At 54.5% G+C, this 17,787-nt stretch overlaps 1 protein-coding gene and 1 pseudogene across 4 annotated transcripts in view; both read right to left on the bottom strand.

Moving 5' to 3' along the window:
• Positions 1-843: 843 nt before the first annotated feature.
• Positions 844-17,787, bottom strand: part of CAPZB (capping actin protein of muscle Z-line subunit beta) — a 151,597-nt gene continuing 134,653 nt past the window's right edge. For 2 of the 4 annotated variants that reach the window (XM_033228069.1, XM_033228067.1), the window contains exons 7-10: positions 7,161-7,226; positions 6,359-6,435; positions 4,813-4,925; positions 844-1,686 (exon numbers count right to left, since the gene is read on the bottom strand). In XM_033228069.1, coding sequence (XP_033083960.1) covers positions 4,823-4,925; positions 6,359-6,435; positions 7,161-7,226 — 246 coding nt within the window. In that variant the 3' untranslated portion in view covers positions 844-1,686; positions 4,813-4,822. The remainder of the gene's footprint in view (positions 1,687-4,812; positions 4,926-6,358; positions 6,436-7,160; positions 7,227-17,787) is intronic. The other 2 variants (XM_033228070.1, XM_033228068.1) reach the window with 1 other exon arrangement.
• On the bottom strand, positions 13,445-17,350 carry LOC117093210 (annotated as a pseudogene).

Below are 17,787 nucleotides of genomic sequence, written 5' to 3'. Positions count from 1 at the left end.
GCCATGGTACTTGCACTCCATAAAGATACTGCATCGGCCAGGCGCTGTGGCTCACGCCTGTAATCCCAGCACTTTGGGAGGCTGAGGCGGGCGGGTCACCTGAGATTGGGAGTTCGAGACCAGCCTGACCAACATGGAGAAACTACAAATCTCTACTACAAATATAAAATTAGCTGGCCATGGTGGCACATGCCTGTAATGCCAGCCACTGAGAAGGCTGAGGCAGAAGAATCCCTTGAACCCGGGAGCGGAGGTTGCGGTGAGCCGAGATTGCGCCATTGCACTCCAGCCTGTGCAACAAGAGAGAAACTCCGTCTCAAAAAAAAAAAGGTGCTGCATCAGACCCAGGAGCCGGGGAACTCAAACAGATGGGCTGGCCAGGATGTGGAGCCTGCTGACTGGCCACGGACAGACGGGGGTTGGTCTCGGCAGGGACTTTGAGATTTGCTTCAGATCTTCCCTGGGGCATTTTGGAGAGGAGAAGGCAGACTCTGGCTCTGTGCTCTGTGCGGCCTTGGCTGAATTACTGCAACTGAGCCTCCGCTGCCTCACATTTGCACTAGGCACAGTGGGAAGGCGGTGGGAGGCCTGTGGGGCAGCGCCAGAACACAGTGTTGGCTGGTGCCTGTGGCCTCCAACGGCAGAGAGCAGAAAGGGACAGGGACCCTGCACCTCATCACATGCCCGGTGTGTTTTCAGGGCGGCGGGGCTGGGGACCAGACACTTCCTTGCTGCTATGAGCAGGGCCCACACACGTCCCCGCTTGGAACCAGCACGCAGCCAGGGCCACATGCGCTTGGAAAGTGAGGCCGGCGAGAAGGAATACAGAAAGCCAGCGCTAACTGCGTCCCAGTTTCTTTTTTATTAATTTTTTTTCTTTTTTTTTTTTTTTAAGTATGGAGGCTCAAGTATAAGATGTAGAATTTTTTTCTTAAGCTTTACAAAAAAACAAAATAAAACAAAAACCTCCTTTTGCATTCCATAGAAATTGACAGAAAAGCACCTGGCCGGAAGAGCGGAACGGTCGGCGGCCCCCCCCAGCCCCCACCCCGCGGCCTCCGTGGGACGGGCGAGTCTGTGCAGGACGGCACCGAGGGCCACCTCTGCTCCCAGAGCTGTCCCCTGTCCCCACGACCCCCAACCCCAAGCAACTCCCAAACACACACGGAATAAGATTTCCAGTTTTTCTTCTCTCTTTCACACACCACAGTTAGTTCATAAAATTTTTTTGTTTTACATTTTTTACACCAATGTAACAAAAAGGTGGGAAGGAAGGGAGGCTGGCAGACAGTGGATTTTATGCCTATAAATGGGGGGGACGGGGAGGAAGACAGGGGGCCCGGGTGAACAAAAACCACATGGTCTCTATGGAAATGTGGAGAGAGCTGAGAGCGAGGTGTGGCGGAAGCAGGCTCGGAGCCGGAGGAGGGTGGCTATCGGCTTTATTCTCAGGGAGAGATGGCGCTGTGCAGTCAATGATGCAGCTGTTATGTGACCTGTTGGGGAGGGAAGGGACGAGGGGAGGGAGCAGAAAACGAGTTTTCTAAGAAAGGAATCTAACGAGTGCACGGCGTGTCTGGTTAGCATGAAGCAGAGGTTTAGCATTGCTGCTTTCTCTTCAAAGCCTCCACCAGGTCATTCTTCAGAGCTTCTTGTTTTGATTTGTCTGCAAAAGTCTGCACAGACCTGCAAGGGAGGAAAGGCGTTATCAGCAGATTGAACAAGGATTGGTGAGGCGGTGGGGGCCTGGGGGCCACCATGCCAGTGCCTGGCTGGTTTGCTGCATGGACCCACCTCCTGGGGTGAGGCTCTGGGTCACTGGGCTGGGCATCTGCCCCTCTCAGAGAGGGGTGAAGGGGCACATGGCCGAGACCTGCACACTCTGCACCTTGCCAGGCCCTGTGGGGGTGGCATATGGCTTACATGGACAGGTGCTCATCTCTGCCCCTGGCCGCCGGTGACCCGGCCATAGTCACTAGAACCCTAAGTTCACTCCTCTGTGTGTAGATCCCCATGTCACCCTAAGCCACAAGGTGGCTTCTGGGCTTCCAAGCACAATGGAACAAAGCCCCTCTGCTTCAGAACAGCTACCCTGGGTTGCTGGCTGGGGACTCAGGCCAGGGGCTAAGACGTGAGGGCTCTGGGGCCATGCGGGTTCCCCTATAAAAGCTTCCCCCTTGCCCAGGCCCTGCCCAGCAGAAGAGCCTCATTCCTCACCCCACAAGTGCAAGGTGCAGCATTACCCCACCCCTGGCAGTGGGTAGGAACCAGTGTCTCTGTTTCTGAGCACACCGTGTTCAAGGCTCACGCAGCAGGTGCTTCAGGCCTCTGCTGTGAGGTACCATCCGCTGTTAACTTGGCCCAGAAAACCCCTCAGCCTGGACGGCAAAGGGCGGCACAGGAAAGCCAAGTGCCCCTGGGATCCCTGCTGTCAAATTCTGGATTTGTGGGGAAACGTTCAAGGTGACTGCATTTACGTATGTGTGGGGACACTCATCAACAAAGCCAGAAACAATGAAGGCTTGTGGAGATTTCAGAGTCTACAAAACGCCTTTCACATATATTATCTCATTTAATTCTTACGGGCATCCTGGGGTAGTCTCAACTATCAACCCAGCCAGATGTGGTGGCTCAAGCCTATAATCCCAGCACTTTGGAAGGCCAAGGCGGGAGGATCGCTTAAGGCCAGGAGTTCGAGACCAGCCTGGGCAACACAGTCAGAACCCATCTCTACAACAACAACAACAAAAAAGAGCAAAGTCAAGGCTTAAAAAAAAAAAAAAAGCTATCAATCCAATTTACAGATGCGGAAACTGAGGCCCAGAGGAATGCCCGCTAGCAATTCTTTGATCATTTTGTCAAATTTACCCAACATATTGGTTAGGCAATGACTTCCTAAATGTGGGTTTTATAAGAGTTTAGAAGCAGCGGAAAGAGTGGGTAGAGGCCTGCCCAAGAGTGCTACGGAGGGTGCACTCAGCCGGACTCTCACATTTGATTCACACCAGCCATGGGAAGCAAGAATCCGAAAAATCAGTCCCCAAATGCAAAAATGGGTAAATAGAAGTGAAGCAGGGCCCAGGAGAAGCAACAGCACCCAGATTGAGTTCCAGCTACTGAATCCCTAGAAGTCACAGGAAGAGCCCTCAGAATACTCAGCAGGTGCCATAGACAAGACCTGGAAGCAAGCTGTATACAACTGAAAAAACTCCCAGGAGAAACGCAGACATTTGGTTCATGCTGGGGAACTGCACGTTTCTGAGTATCTTCCCAGGACTGTCCCTGGCTCTCCGGCGGCCAAAGGCATCAGCCCTCAAGACCCTCAGGCTCCAAATCTCAGCCGATTCCCCAGGGGCTTCTTGCCAAGCTCACAGCGGGAGGTCAGCATGGCCAACAGGAGATGCGGTGGGCAAAGCAGCAGCGCACAAGACCCTAGCCTGGGTGGTCACTGGCTCTTCTGGGAAGGAAGAGCCAAGCCCATCAGGTCTTGGCTAGACTGCGCAAAGGAGAAAGTTCCAGAGCCAGAATCAAGTTAGACACAGGAAGTTAGAAGTGAAATGGTGGAAGGCGGAAGGAGCAGGGGGCTCATTTAAGGGACAGAGCTTGGGAAGGTCACGGCCAAGCACCCTCAAATCAGCGCTTGGAGACAGAGCTCGCCTCTGTGGGAGGGAGGAGTCGTCCTGAGCAGACCTGGCTGTCAGGGTTTCTACGCCAGGACGCCCCCAGTGGGCGGCCAGGTAACTGCACCATCACAGTGTACCTTAAAAAGGGTTTTTTCTCAATGCCACGGTGGAAATGCCTGATGGCCCCACTGTGAGGCTGACAGGAGTCTTGGGCCTTAAGTTGGCACACACAGACTAGACTGGTGCACTTAAGTCCCACGGCCTCGGAAAAGCAGCTCCGCCTGGTTTTCTAAGTGCCTGACCCCCACCTCCACCTTGGAAAGCCTGCTGCACCCCTTCTGGGGTGGACCTTCAGTGTGGAGCCCCTGGACCTGGACTCTGCAGCCCCAGCTGGCAGGGTTCCAAATGCCTTCTTTTACAGACAAGTTTCCCTCCTGCTCTCCAGGGATGCTGCCTCCTCCCCTACATCTGGATCTGTCACAAGCTCGAGTCATGGTTCTTGGCCATTACCAACAAGCAAGACTATTTTCGTTTCCATCCGCGGAACCTGTTTAAAGGAACAGCTGCAGCTCGTTAGGGGCGGAAGGTTATGCTGGTTGAGGCCGAGTCGGCACTGGGCGTCCAGGCAGCTCCAGCAGAGAGCATCGGGGCCGGCCAGGGTGGAGTCCAGTCCTGACTCTGCCCTCCAACCCCAGAGACTCAGAGATCAGAGCGTGAGGTCACCCCTTCCAAGCCAGCTAGCCCTGGACAGCCAATGTGCCGCTGAGCAGGGGCTTATTTGGCTTCTAGGATCCCTGCACCAGCATCAGAGGCCCTTCTGAAGCATGGGGAGTGGACGGCACGCAGACCCCTGCCCTGGGGACAGTCAGGCCGGTGCACACAAGTGGCTGCTGCTGGAGAGGCAGCATCCGTCCCTTGGCCTGGGCTTTTTCAGAAGCAAAAGCCAAAAAATCAGCCGTCTTCCCCACACCCAACCTCCGCCCAGAGTGGAAAGCGCACACACGTGATAGATGCCGTGTTATACGGGGCCGCGGCTACACGGGAATGCGGCTGCGCACCGGCCGGGAGCACACGTGGGGGTTAGTGGTGTTTTAAATGGCCGCGCAGCAGCAGCCGGACCGGCAGGGTCTCGGCGGGTTGGTGAGTCCTGTTTTAGTGGGGAGGGTCTCGCGGCTCTCAGGCAGGGTACCTGGATCGGCTTAATTATCAGGCTGGATGTAGATCTGGCGCTGGGTCAGCACTTGAGAGAGCTCCCTCTGCAACTGCTTAAACTTTTGGTTGTCAGGGATAGCATCAATAGATCTACAGAGAGTGTTCAAGATGAGTGGAGTGGGAGGGAAGAGAACCACCAGAAGCCAGGAACGCAGGGGGCCACAGCTGAGGAGGAAATTCAGGGAGACCCACGAGGCGGAAGGGGGGTGCTGCAGCGGCTCTGGGCTGTAGAGTGGTATCACCGCTGCAGAGGCCCACGCTGGCGGTGGCCGTGGTTTTCAGGGACTCGCCACCACCACCCATAGGCTCTTCGGCTTCTCTCCCCCACTTCCCGGCCACTGCCTGGGGACTGTGTAGGTTGGCTGGGTGGGAAAGTTCATTTGGTGTATTGGGCAGTGGCTGCAGGTGGCAGGCCTAATAGCAGGGACCACTGGGCTCTGACCCTGTCACAGGTCATGAAGATCAAACCTCCCCCAGGTGGGCAGGAGATCAGAAGACCAGGGTCCAAAGAGGACGACTCCTCTGTTTTAAAACTGTAAAGCAGGCAACTGAAATCTGTCACCCACCCCAGTCCATGAGCTGGTGCAGCAGCAACAGAACTGCAACCTGCCTCTCCTCTGGGCTGGGCTGTGAGAGCTACGTCACGGCAGTGGGCGAGAGGGCTGGCTGCTAAGGGCATAGCATGGCCTGACTCACATGGTGCTGCTGGACTGCAGAGCGTGTTCTAGATTCACCATCTCAGCCGACCCTGCCTCCTCTATTGGACAAGGGCCTCTTCGAGGAGTGCCAGAGGCCACATAGCTCAGGATGACAGAGCTTAGGGGAGATCCCAGTCTCCTGACTTCAAGGCCAGTGCTCATTCCACAGCTGTCTACTGCCCCCAGCTGGGCTCTGGCCTCATGTCAGAGACCTGCCTCCTGCTCTGTCCACCATGGACCTGGAGGGTCCAAAGAGCCCCCAGCTTTTGCTCAGGCTGACACTGCAGAGCCGAGGGCACGAGGTGGGTGGGACGGTGCAAGACATTGGCCACTGGTAGCAGAGCCCTGGCAGAGGACGTCAAGAGAGGCTGGGGGACCCCTGAGAAGGCCCGGGCTGAGGGCCCTGCCTGCACATTGTGCTCTGCTGTCTCGGAAAGCAGGCCAGCCAGAGGCGGCCGGGCTGCCTGGGATGTAGTGTCATGGCTCCCCTAGGCCCAGGCTGGAGAGGCTGGGCAGATTTTTGAGTGGGGACTGACAAACTGCAGGGCTGAGGAGGCTCTGGGGGCAAGGGTACCAATGGCTGCTAGGGTGAACGTGCCCCAGAAAACAAACAGTACAGGTAGGGACCGACAGCTGCTACTGAGAGTGCAGATGACACACCAGGACTTTACTTTCCAAAATCACCATAATGATCATCCTAGAAGAGGAGCACTGCAGCCTAAAAATGAGAACACCGAGGCCCAAGACCACACAGCTAGTAACTGGCAGAGCCAGGGTTCAAATCCCTCTTTGTGCTTCTAAAGCGTGTGCTTTCTGGTACATTACCTTAGCCCATTGACGATATCCTTTGTTTTTCCAAAGTAGATCTCGTTCAGCGTACTTCTGATTTTATTTTCCATGTCCTGGAAGGGAGGTCGGTCAGCAAAGGGTCAGGAACCCGGAGGCCAACGCCCTCTCTCCACCCGCCAGCCCTGCAGTCCCCACTATGGCCACTGGAGGGCGGCACACACCTGCTCTGGGGCATGGGTGAGCGAGCTCCAGGCTGCCAAGACCCCACCTGCCATCTGTGCTCCAGGCACCTTCCCGTCCTCAGGAAGGGAGGAAGCCAGTACCCAGGTACTGGCGGCCAACTCTGCCCATGCCTGGGAGCCGGTCTAAACCACATTACCACCCCTCAAACTCCCCACTAATTTTGTGAACAATTCTGTGAAACCGGAGAGCACCTCCCTGCCTTCCCAAACAACGTGGTGACAGGAGGGCCAAGGCAGCCGCAACTGAAGCCACGCCAGCGCCCACTGGCATTTCTGGGATCTGCTTCCTCTCCCAGCGCAGGGCCCTGTTCACACCCAGGCGATCAGGGGAGAAAAGACGTAGTGCGCCCTAGAGCCAGCGCCTGAGCAGAGTCTTCTGGGAGCCCGGGTCGGGGGGTGGAGCAGGAGGTGGCCCTGACGCCACAGCCTGAGAGGCTCCGAAAATATGAGGTCAGGGCAAAATCCAAGCAGCGCTCTGCCGGCTGCTGTGGAGCTGGGAGAAAGCAGCAGAGAAGGAGGCCAGCACAGCGGTGCCGGGAGTGCAGTGTCACTGCCGTGGGCCAACACAGGAGCCAGCCAGAGTCCCGGCCACTCACCTCTACCAGGCGCCCGATGTTGGCTATGTGTGGGGAGCAGTCACCCACAGTTTCATCTTTCTCCATCTGCAAAAGACAGAAACATTCCAAGTCAGAGAAAGCCGGGGCTTTCTGAGAAAGGCAGACAGCCCAGCCCATCTCCACGGTCTGCAAAGAGCCTATTGTTCCCACCGTGGAGCCAGCTGCAGGTATGACAAGGCCACTTTTGCAGCCTGGGAACTAAAGCACAAACCGACTTCAGTTTCAGACCATAAAGAGCCCAGCCGGCAGAAGCCCAGAGCCTCCACTTCCAAGGGAGAAGATTTTGCTGCTGCCTGTGGTAGAGCAGGCAGATGCCCAGAGCCACAGCAGGGAGGGCAAAGGCAGAGGCTCTTGACAGACACCGGCTTACCCGAGCCAACTGGAGAAGACTCGCTCGGTTTGTCTTCAGGCCTCTACTGGCAGGCCCAGGCCCAGGCCCAGGCCAGGCCGTCCACCCCGGGGTCAGGGCCTGACACTGCAGGGGAAGCTCCCCGGCTGCTGCTGTGCCCTGACGCTCCTGAATGGTGGCTGTGGGGTGCCATCTGCTGCGGTCTTGCGGGGAGGGACAGACAACCTCTGATGGAGACTCCAGGCCACAGGGATTCAGTGGCTCACCCTAGTCATGCAGGTGGCAATGGCAGAGCCTGGGTCAAACCCTTCCTCGCGCCAGGGCCCGTTTATTCTACTCTGTGAGGGGAGTTTGAGCGAGAGTCTCAACACAGACTGAGGTTATGAGGGGGGCGGCAGCACTCAAGCTCCATCTCCTCTTCCCAAGCCCAGGAAGAACTGGCTCTGACCCAATCATCTCAACTTGGAGGAGGGAGGAAATGGAGGCAGGTTAGGGAAGAAGGAATTCGGCACTTTCCCCCCAATTTTTTCTTATCTGAAGCCTTATTTCCCTGACAAGAATATAAATTCTTTAAGGAGAGGTGTGCCTGTCTCATAACTCACAGGGTGCCTGGAAGAGTGCTAGGCACATAAATGCTCAATGTTGCTACACTGAAAGTAAGAATATGTAGCTACCATGACCGATGTTGTTGAAATAAAATGTGGAAGCTGAAATAAATAATCAAGAAAGAGGAAGAAAAGAACAGCATCAGAAAGGGTAGAGTTCAAAATGAGTTCAGGCCTATAGAAGAAAAACCAGCAAAAGGCGGGTTCCTCTCTTTGGAACCAGGAAACAGGGTGGAGGGAGATACTGTCTCAGAGGATACGGGCTCTGTTGCTTCTCCTCATCAAGGAGATCGACTTTCAGGCTGCGAAAGGTGGAACCAACCTGGTTAAGGGGGTGAGCGGAGGGCAGGAAAGAACCAAGTCACTTTAAACAACCAGGCTTGCAGGGTCAGGGCAGACCTGACCTGTGACTGCAATCTTTGACACTGGGGGGCGGCAGTGGCTGACCTGACTTTTGTGTTTTTCTTTTTTTTTTCTTTTTGAGACGGAGTTTCACTCTTGTTGCCCAGCCTGGAGCGCAATGGCGCAATCTCGGCTCACTGCAACCTCTGCCTCCCGGGTTCCAGTGATTCTCCTGCCACAGCCTCCCCAGTAGCTGGGATTACAGGTGCCCACCAACATGCCTGGCTTTCCTTTTTTTTTATTTTATTTTTTATTTTTAGTAGAGATGGGGTTTTGCCATGTTGGCCAGGCTGGTCTTGAACTTCTGACCTCAGGTGATACACCTGCCTCGGCCTCCCAAAGTGCTGGGATTGCAGGTGTGAGCCACTGCGCCTGGCCGACCCGACTTTTGTCAAAAAAGGAAGAATGGCCTCTGCAAGGAAACGCTAGCTCGAAACTGATGCAGACAACAATTTTTGATGGGATCATTAAAATCATCTGCTGGCACATTTTAAAGTCAGAGATCACGAGGAGCCAGCCAGACTCACTATGAACAAGCCCTGCACGAGAATACTTCTTTTCCTGTTTCGGTGGGGATGCTGGGCTGGAAGAAAATGCAACTACTTAAATAGGGTTGCATCCTTCTGGCAAGTTCTCATCCGTGCACCTGTGGCTGAGAGGAAGGGGAGGATGGAGCCTCTGCCGACAGGGGTGGGGACCCGGCCACAGTTCCACAGCCCTGTCGCCCACCCCTGCCCACTCCTCTCCACACCTGGTCAGGGTCAGCTCACTGGCAATACTGACCCACCAAAAATAGAACGATTTGTGCACTGCATATATTATGGGGCACCCTGTGGCAGTCTTTGCATGCCCTTGGTCAACTTGTTTGTCCAGGACTTAAGTAAAGGCCTGGCTGAGAGAATGACCAGCTTCCTATCGACTGTGTCAAGGGTTTAGATGGTCACAGGGTTAATACAGAACCCGGAAACCTGGGCTAGCTACAGAAGGAAACTGAAGCTTAAAGATGCAAGAATCATACAGCACTGTTAGATTCCAACGCCTTTGCTCTTCCTACTTCACCATGCCAGTTAAATGTACCGGGGCAAATTCAAGTCAGATATTTAGGCTCAAGGGTGCATTTCATGGAGTACAAAATGGGGAACTGTTGACTCGCAAACAGTTCCTATGAAGAGACTTGTGGTTTTTAGATAATTTCAAGTTTGACAAGGACGAGATGTGGCTACTAGGAAAGCTTTGGTGCAACTTTAAGGTGCATAAATGACACTATTCCTTGTGCCCAGATAAGGGGAGGCGTTCCCATCCCATCGCATGATGAAGACACTGCAGCTGCCAGCTCCCACCGCTTGCTTGAGAAGGCAGTGGTTCCTCTCTGTTCTGTCATGGCCCGGCTACATCTGCAGGGCTGGATTCAGTTTAGGGAACCTTTTTTTTTTTTAAGAGACAAGGTCTTGCTATGTTGCCCAGGCTGGACAGGAACTCCTGCAATCCCCCCACACAGCTGGAACTATAGGCGCGTGCCACTGTACCCTGCTAAGGCACTGGGTTTTGAAAGTTTTCAATGAGTTAGAGTTCATCTCCTTAAAAGGTCTGAACACCCTGACACCAAGAAATGGAAAAGAACTAGGGCTATCCAGGCCTCAGGGGGGCAGGGGGGAGATGTGTGTGGGTTAGGGGAGACCCAAGAGAATCTGGCAGGGCTCTGAAGGCCTGCTGTCTTCCAGGGGAACAGATCCAACCTATGTCGCTGCAGATGGCAGAAGGGGGACCGAGCAGTGAGAGAACATCATGGCTCACTGGGCTAGACTCGGTCTGTTCTGATAGAGCTGTCCCCGACAGGCACCTGCTCACAAAGTCATGTGGCCCAGGAGACCGACGGGTCTGAGAAAGCGGATGGCATCTGACAAGGAGGGGGTCTAGGTGAGGGCAACAGTCCAGAACCTGCTGCCTCCCAAGTCGTAACAGTAAGTAAGTCTCTGCAGAAAAAAAGAGACCTGGTTCTGGCAAGACTGTTTTGCTGAGGGCTAGTGGAAAAGAGGGAGAGAAATGCTAGAAAGACCGGCTTCTCTGCTCCCATCTGTCCTGGCACACTCTGGTGAGTCATCCTGAGGAATCTCGACCCCCAGACTCCAGGGGGTCTCCATAAAACAGGAGTAGTGAGTGCCCATGAACTTGAGACTGACAGTTCTCATTTCGGGTCTAATAAACACACCACCCGTGGCGGCACTGGAGCGTCTGCTGGAACATCATCTTTATCTGCCACTAGCAAAACCCTGGTGCCAAGATGACGGGGTGGGCTGTCTGCTGACCAGGAGCTGGGGAGCACCCTCAGGAGGGAGGGGGCTCCATCCACCCATCTTCAAAAAGAACTTTCACGGCCGGGCGCGGTGGCTCAAGCCTGTAATCCCAGCACTTTGGGAGGCCGAGACGGGCGGATCACGAGGTCAGGAGATCGAGACCATCCTGGCTAATACGGTGAAACCCTGTCTCTACTTAAAAATACAAAAAACTAGCCGGGCGACGAGGCGGGCGCCTGTAGTCCCAGCTACTCGGGAGGCTGAGGCAGGAGAATGGCATAAACCCGGGAGGCGGAGCTTGCAGTGAGCTGAGATCCGGCCACTGCACTCCAGCCTGGGTGGCAGAGCAAGACTCCGTCTCAAAAAAAAAAAAAGAACTTTCACATGCTGGCCCCCGGGGACTGTGTGTTCTCCCTGATATGGAGGTGGTTACTGCGCCCAGGCTCAGGGCTGGCTGGAGTCAGCTCTGCAGGCAGGGAAGCCTGGGGGTCGGATGGAAATGAATGAGGTCCTTCCAGCAAATCAGAGTCTCTTCTCCTCCCCAGCTCCATGTGGACAGCAGCTTCCCGGCCACCCTAGGGAAGGAATGACGGTTTGGGGCTCACTGTGGGCCCCATTTTAAATGGGCACCAACAGCCCAAAGTGAGGCCCGGGCCGTCGGCAAAGGTCCTGGGTCATCTGGGCAAGTCTAGTCACATCAGCAATTTGGCCTCTTCCTTCCTATCTTCGTGTTTCAGAATCAAGAGCCATCTTCCAACAAACAGGCCAAACCCCATGGCCACCAAAGGTAGAAGAGGTTGGGTGGAGGAGAAGGCTTGCAGTGTGCAGCACTGTCCCCAGGAACAACAGACTGATTCCCCAGAACACAGGGGGCCTTAGCCCGTGGTAGGGAGGCTGAGCCCACGTAAATGGCCACGCAGGGGCTGGAGAGGGAAGGAGAAAGGCACCTGGGTAGTGAGGGGCACAGGGCTCGGCGCACCGGGCCATATTTCCACAGCCCCCTCAGCCACCCCTGCTCACTCCCCTCCACACCTGGTCAGGGTCAGCTTGCTGGCAATATCAACCCACCAAAAATAGAACCATTTGTGCACTGCATATATTATTACATCCTTATAAAAGTGGCTGCCAGAAGGAAAACATTTTTATGTGCTGTGGCTGCACAGATGTTCCACAAGGTGGTTCCAATGGAGTTTGAAGCCAGAGCCTGGCCCGCGTGTCCCCAGCAGGCACCTCTCCCCCTCCCCATGGTCCTAACACAGGCAAGCGTTTGGAAGCCAGAAGCCTTTCCCCTAGAGGGGATATATTACACCTCCCACTGCCACGCAGCATCTTCTAGCACAACCCAGAGGGCGCGGCCCTAAGGCGTGGGCCCCACTCAACAGCTCTGAGGCCCCACAGCTCCTGTGCTACAGCCCGAGAGGAAAGGGCCTGGACCAGGCCTCCATTTCCTTGCCTTCACCTCGCACTAAATAAACAAATGTACACAAAAGGCCTAGAGCGGGGCCTGCCAGAATGGCAGCTCTCACCGACTGTCAAAGCACAGCTCCATCCCCAGGACTCTTCTGGCCTCTGGTGTCCTCCTGGTCACCACACTGTGCTGTGGGTCGGAGGCCAGGAGCCGGTGTGCAGCCAGGCCAGACGATGCTGGTCAGACGGCCTCCCAGGGAAAGTTAGGGTTGCCCAGTTTAGGAAAATTTTGAATCTAGAATTGCACATGTTCTAAAAGTCTCTCCTTGCAAGATATGTGGTAGTACCAGTAAAAGTTATTGTTTGTATTTTTATTTTTGAGACAGGGTCTGGTTGTGTTGCCCAGGCTGGAGTGCAGTGTTGTCATCACGGCACACTGCAACCTCTGCCTCCCAGGTTCAGGCCATCCTCCCACCTCAGCCTCCTGAGTAGCTGTGACTACAGGTACATGCTACTTCACCTGGCTAATTTCTGTATTTTTTGTAGAGACGGGGTCTTACTTTGTTGCCCAGGCCGGTCTCAAACTCGAGCTCAGGTGATCTGCTGCCTTGGCCTCCCAGTGTTGGGATTACAGGCATGAGTCACTGTGCCTGGCAAAGTTATTATTTATTGAGCATAAAACTGTGTGTAAAAATAGTTTTTTATTTCTACTTTATAATGATCTTTCCTTTATTTTTGAGATGGAGTCTCGCTCTGTCACCCAGGATGGAGTGCAGTGGGGCGATCTCAGCTCACTGCAACCTCTGCCTCCCGGGTTCAAGCGATTTTCCTGCCTTAGCCTCCTGAGTAGCTGGGATTACAGGTGCGCACCACCATGTCCAGCTAATTTTTGTATTTTTAGTAGAGATGGGGTTTCACCATGTTGGTCAGGCTGATCTTGAACTCTTGACCTCGTGATCCACCTGCCTCGTGATATACCTGCCTCAGCCTCCCAAAGTGCTGAGATTACAGGCATGAGCCACTGTGACCAATTTTTTTTTTTTTAATAAAATTTGTTTATTATGTTTTTTAGAGACAGGATCTTGCTCTGCTGCCCAGGCTGGAAAGCAATGGTGCAATCATAGCTCACTATAACCTCAAACTCCTGGGCTCAAGTGATCCTCCCATCTCTGCCTTCCAAGAAGCTGGGACCACAGGTGCCGCCCCACCTGGATAATTTTTTGGTTTTTTTGGAGGGGGGAAGGGGTGGGGCGCAGGGCAACTGTTGTCCAGGTTGATCTCGAACCCCGGGCCAAGCAATCTTCTTGCCTCAGCCTCTCAAAGTGCTGGAACTATTATCTTTGAAAATGAGCACTATCAACACTGAGCTTCAAAGAGTCTGTCTAGGCCACAGAGCTGGAAAGTTCCCGGGCTAGGATCTGAACCAAGGTCTGGGTGATCCTGAAACCTGCTTCCTTTTATGAGATCTCTCTGCTGGCTCAATTTCATCTACATCCTTTACCAGAAAACTGAAGGACAAACCACAATCCAGGGCTCAGAAAACCTAAGCAGGGTCCATCCCTGCCTCAGCCCCCTCCTGCCAGGGATCTCCAGTCCCTTCCTCTCCGGTTTCGGCCCTTCACAGCATGGGATGGTTGTGGGGAGCCTGTCTCAGGCCAGCTTTCCTTCCCAGCCAGGCGCTGGTCACTCCACCCCAGGTCATCTGACAAAAACCCAGCCGCCCCTCGAAGCTGTGCTGCTCAAGCATCTGCACCCCCGAACCCAGGCAACCCCACGGGATACGAGGAGCATGTGTGCAGCTGCAGCCAGGCCTCCCTAGCGAGCGTGCACTCCTGGAACTGCCAAGCTGGGCCCAGCCCACCCTTTGTTCCCTGCATCTGGAAGGGCAATGGGCTTCTTCCCCGTGACAAAAATATACTGCCTGGCCTAACTGCCAAACACGAGTCAAAGAGGATGTTCCTGCTAGGATACATAGGCAAGTGCCTCTGCCGGGGTTTTACTGCCTCAAGATATATTGGGGGTGTCTACTGCTGAGTGGGGAGAGAGGGCTCACTAGCCAATGACCCGCCTGATCTCCCCACTCAACAAAACATTCCACCTTCATTTCTAAATATTTAGAAGCTGAGAAAATATCAAACGAACATCTGCAGGGCCCTTCCCCGGATGGGAAACCTTGGATCTCTTTCCAGAGATTTACAGTTTCGCCTCTTTCCCACGTCTCTGCTGTCACACAGAAGAAGTGACCTCTCAGTACAACTTCCTTTTCAACCTCTTGGAACTTGGGGCTTGCAACCTTTTTTCACTTACTCTACAACCCTCCCACGGGGACCCATGTGGCAGTGTGCTAGAGGGCACCTGCTGCCCGCCTTTCCTCACATGCATCCGCAAGTCTTGGCAGGAAGGTATACGATCTGGCTGGCTCGCGGCTCACCTTTTCTCTCCGACAGTCCCACTGCTGCGGGAATTTGCTAAAAGACTAGCTATTTACCTTGTCTTCTAGTTGACGTCCCTGAGAAACATCTTTTGGTGGTTGGAGGTGGGAGAAATAAAAGGTAAAATGACAGAGGCAGGGCTGGGTGGAGGGAGCGCTGCCTGGTCTGGCTGTGTTCTGGCTGGCGGGGAGGCGCAGCTCAGGCCCTCCACCTCTGTCACACGTGCCCAGGAGAGTGGCGCTCTGCCCTGGTCACTGGCCTACCATCAGCCACCTACACTGGGATATGAGTGGGCCCAGGGCATATCCTGATGTGCCCATGGAAGGGACTCCTGCAAGATGCCAGCAAGCCGAAGCTGGCGGCCTTCTCCAGATGGACCATGGCAAACAGGAAGACGAGGGTGTCCCCAGGACCACACACAGGGAAGGGCAGCTACTGCTGCAGGGGTGAGGCAGGCTGGGCCACACGACCCTGGGAAAGCTGGGGACCCACAGGGCCTTGCTGAGGGTGCTGATGCTGGCTGGGATGGCTCTTGGGGCTAGGGCCTGGCACTGTGGGCCTGGGGAGATGGCTCCAAAATCAAGCAGCCTTCCTTCCTGACATGTGGGGCAAGGGAATGTGAGCGTGGGTGACCTGGATGAAGGCAAGTTTGCAGAGGAAGAACTCAGGCCCAGGTTGCTGTGAGGACTGTGTAAGGAGGAACTCGAGTGAGGGGGCTCTCATCTGACGCCCATCTCACATCTTGGTCGTCCAGCCCCTGCCCACTCCACTCCAGAATGCCTCCCAGCCTGCCCTTCTTCCCCTGCCCTTCTCTGTTTCCGCCCTTGCTACCTCCTGTCTCAGATGGACACTAGCTTCTTCACTGACCTCTCTGCTGCAGGGCTGTCCCCTCCAACCCTCCCAGGGTTGCCTGATCCAGGCCCTTGTCGTCTCTCTCCTGGATGACTCTAATAGCTTCCCTCTGACCACCCATCCCCCAAGCCCACTGGCAGAACCACCTTCTGGAAACGCAGATCCCATCAGATCACTGGATTCCCTAGAAACCTCAAAGCCCTCCTGACAGCCTCTAGCAGTGAATGCACCCCAGTGGCCAAGTGGCCTCCAGCAGGAGACCATCCTGAAAGACAAAGGCACACCTGTAAGAGGGGCCCAGAGGGCAGCACTGCTTAGCACTGCTCAGCACACGTCTAGGGAGCCCTGACCCCATGTGGGCCTCTGCAGGGTTGGTCCTGCTTGCGGGGCCTGCTTGCTTCTGAGGCCACAGGTCCACTGCAGCTGCTCACGCCGGCTGCTGAGACAGTGTGCCGTCTACACCGAGCTGACTGCTCCATGCACTTCCATCTGACAGTTTATTTAGCAGTCGCCGAATGGCAGGCACAGAGGATGAATCGAGACCACAACAGCTGTGGTGTGGTAGAAAGTAGCATATTTTTTTTCTCACCAGGCAAATCTGGGTTCACATCCTGGCTTTGCTTCTTACTGGCTAAGTTATATGGGCAAATTATTTAAGTTTGAACCTCAGTTTCCTCACCTATTAAACGAGAATAACCTGACTTTGGTTACGATCTAATCCAAGGGGACAGCTTGCAAACCATGCGCGTTCATGCTACCACCGATCCGCTCACCTCTCCCAGAACCCTTCGACTCCCACCCAAGCAAGCACAGGCATTCTTCCAAGGCTCCTCTGGACCCGTAGCCAAGCTCTGCAACCCTCACTTCCCCTGTTTGCTCAGAAGCTGTGCATCATTAACTTAGATTTGTCTACCTCGTTGCAATCCCTCCCCTTTCTGTAGTTACTTACATTGGAACCCAGCCCCAGCTTTAATGCACCTCAAATGAATGATGTGATCAGCCGTTAGAATGATGGCAGAGCATGAATTTCCTCATTAAAGCCCCTCGAGCAAAAGGCAATGCAAACAAGGTCCGAAGCCCTGGCCAAGGTGTGCTGAGGACAGGCACTCATCAGGCCTGGGTTGAGCTTGGCAGGAGACACTGCTCAGGGCAAGCCGGAACCAGACTCTGGCCATGGGCTGACAGCTTTGATTTAAACTATTAGGAGGGCTGAGGATTAAATATTTGTCCAGGTCACTGTAAACCGGGTGGAATTATCAACAGCCTGGAGTGGTAAGTGATGCAGGAAGCAGTCTCTGGATACAGATTCAGGATTTTCCACCCACTCCCCAGGTGGCAGGATGTGGGAGAGTCAGGCTGCAGGGGAGTTGGCCGCCTGGGGATTTGGCTGCTCCTCCCCAGCTAATGGCCCCTGGAAGATAGGAGTCCACTTCCATGCAAAAAGGCTAACCACCACCCCCTTCCCCCAACCCTGTGAGCACTACTGAGTAGTTCCGGGATGGGACCGCGATATCCCTGCTCAGATGCCAAAAAGAGGACCCCAACATCCCTTCTGGTCTCCAGCCCCTCGGACACAAGAGAGGCAGTGGAGCTTCGATAGGTGGAGGGAGGCTCCCAGGCATGATGACTGACATTCACCTTGCATCACTATTTTTTAAAAGCACGTAGATGTTGTTGTAACTAGTAGAATACAAATTCACTTAAAAGATTTACTACACTGGGCTGGGTGTGCTGGCTTATGCCTGTAATCCCAGCACTTTGGGAGGCCGAGGTGGACGGATCACTTGAGGTCAGGAGTTCGAGACCAGCCTGGCCAACATGGTGAAATCCCACCTCTACTAAAAATACAAAAAAACGAGCTAGGCGTGGTGGTACACGCCTGTAGTCCCAGCTACTCGGGAGGCTGAAGCAGGAGAATCACTTGAACCCGGGAGGCAGAGATTGCAGTGAGCCGAGATCACACCACTGCATTCCAGCCTGGGTGACAGAGCGAGACTCCGTCTCAAAAAAAAAAAAAAAAAAAAAAGAAGATTTACTACACTGATCCTTTCAGTCGTATTTTTTCTTTTTTTTTTTGAGACGGAGTCTCGCTCTGTCGCCCAGGCTGGAGTGCAGTGGCGCGATCTCGGCTCACTGCAAGCTCCGCCTCCCGGGTTTACGCCATTCTCCTGCCTCAGCCTCCCAAGTAGCTGGGACTACAGGCGCCCGCCACCTCGCCCGGCTAGGTTTTTTTTGTATTTTTTAGTAGAGACGGGGTTTCACCGT

This window comes from Trachypithecus francoisi, unplaced genomic scaffold, assembly GCF_009764315.1.
Source record: "Trachypithecus francoisi isolate TF-2019V2 unplaced genomic scaffold, Tfra_2.0 Lachesis_group12, whole genome shotgun sequence".
NCBI lineage: Eukaryota > Metazoa > Chordata > Mammalia > Primates > Cercopithecidae > Trachypithecus > Trachypithecus francoisi.
This window is presented reverse-complemented; position numbering and strand designations above follow the sequence as displayed.